Source organism: Octodon degus, unplaced genomic scaffold, assembly GCF_000260255.1.
Source record: "Octodon degus isolate 3935 unplaced genomic scaffold, OctDeg1.0 scaffold00050, whole genome shotgun sequence".
Taxonomy (NCBI): Eukaryota; Metazoa; Chordata; class Mammalia; order Rodentia; family Octodontidae; genus Octodon; species Octodon degus.
In genome coordinates this window covers 8,822,251-8,823,558 of record NW_004524626.1, presented here as the reverse complement: position 1 = coordinate 8,823,558, position 1,308 = coordinate 8,822,251, and the positions used below count along the sequence as shown (strand labels likewise).

Here is a 1,308-nt window from a genome sequence, read left to right as displayed (position 1 = left end):
AAGAAGAAGAAGAAGAAGAAGAAGAAGAAGAAGAAGAAGAAGAAGAAGAAGAAGAAGAAGAAGAAGAAGATCATGCAGTGCTCCGTGTGGTGGCACACACCTATAACCTTTGACCTCTGGGAGGCTGAGGCAGGAGGGTGACAATTTGTGCCCGACCTGGGCAACTTATTGACTTACCAAGAACTTATCTCACAATTTTAAAAAGGGGCTGGGATAGAGCTCTGTATGAAGGCCCTGGGTTTAATCCCCAGTAACACACATACACACCACCTTGAGCTCAGGAGATTGGCTATAGATGTCACCTGTTGCTATGGGTGCAGCTGAGCCCATAGGACCCCAGGTACCAAACATCATCAGGGAGGCTGCAGGCAGGAAGCATCATTTTGTAAATCAATGGAAACTGTGAGGAGGAGGAGGTGGGATGAGGGCTTCTCAGGACTGCGGCTGCCCCGGCTGCTTAGTCAAGGCGTTGCCACCGTAGCCTTGATCACTGACTGCAGTGTAGCAGCAGGACACCTGGGAACACACCGCGTCGCTGAAAAATATCCTTCCGTGCAAACATGCCTCCTACCTGACACCAGCGCCGTCATGTGGGCTGGTGTAGGGAACAAGTACTGAGATTATTTCCAAATTGATCTTGCAGTCACACATGCCTGTTGCCCAGTGCTTGGGGGGTGAGGGTTGCTGTGAGTTCGAGACCAGCCTGGTATATATGGAGAATTCAAGGCCAGCCTGAACTGCTTAGCGAGACCCCTCCTCAAAATAAATATATGAAGGTGAAGGTCTGAGAGTCAATCCCCAGGGCTGCAAAACTAAATGCATAAAAAGTAGTCTCGGGCAACCTTCTCGGGTTTCCCTTCTGTCCCTCTCTCAGACAGAAGCTTTCTTTCCCCCAAAAAATATTCTGCTCTTAACCCTGAAAAAAAGAATATATAGTCTTTGTGTAAGACACAGCTCCTTGAGTCAGGTGAGTCTCTGGGCCTCAGTTTCTCCATTTGTAAAATGGGGGGATGAAGGTCTCACCCCCTAGGTCCTTCATGATAAAAGCCTTTTAATTAAACACCCATGTTACAGGTTTTTTTTTTTTTTGTTTTTTTTTTTATCCAAAATGTGTTTATTGGGATGGCTTCCCACTCATCTTGATTGAGGGTACTGTTAGTGCTGCTTCCTCCTGAAGGAACATCCTTCTGTGAGCCTTGCTTTCCCTCCTGTAGGCTGGCACAGGACAGTGGAGCAGCCAACACACAGAACTACCGTCTGTGCATGGCTAAAGACCGTGGTGATTTTATAGCATCCTGGGCACTTCAC

The 1,308-nt window shown here is 47.7% G+C and overlaps 1 protein-coding gene across 1 annotated transcript in view; it reads right to left on the bottom strand.

Moving 5' to 3' along the window:
- Positions 1 to 1,100: 1,100 nt before the first annotated feature.
- Positions 1,101 to 1,308, bottom strand: part of LOC101576090 (40S ribosomal protein S27-like) — a 1,290-nt gene continuing 1,082 nt past the window's right edge. The window contains exon 2 of the mRNA XM_023716917.1: positions 1,101 to 1,302. Coding sequence (XP_023572685.1) covers positions 1,156 to 1,302 — 147 coding nt within the window. The 3' untranslated portion in view covers positions 1,101 to 1,155. The remainder of the gene's footprint in view (positions 1,303 to 1,308) is intronic.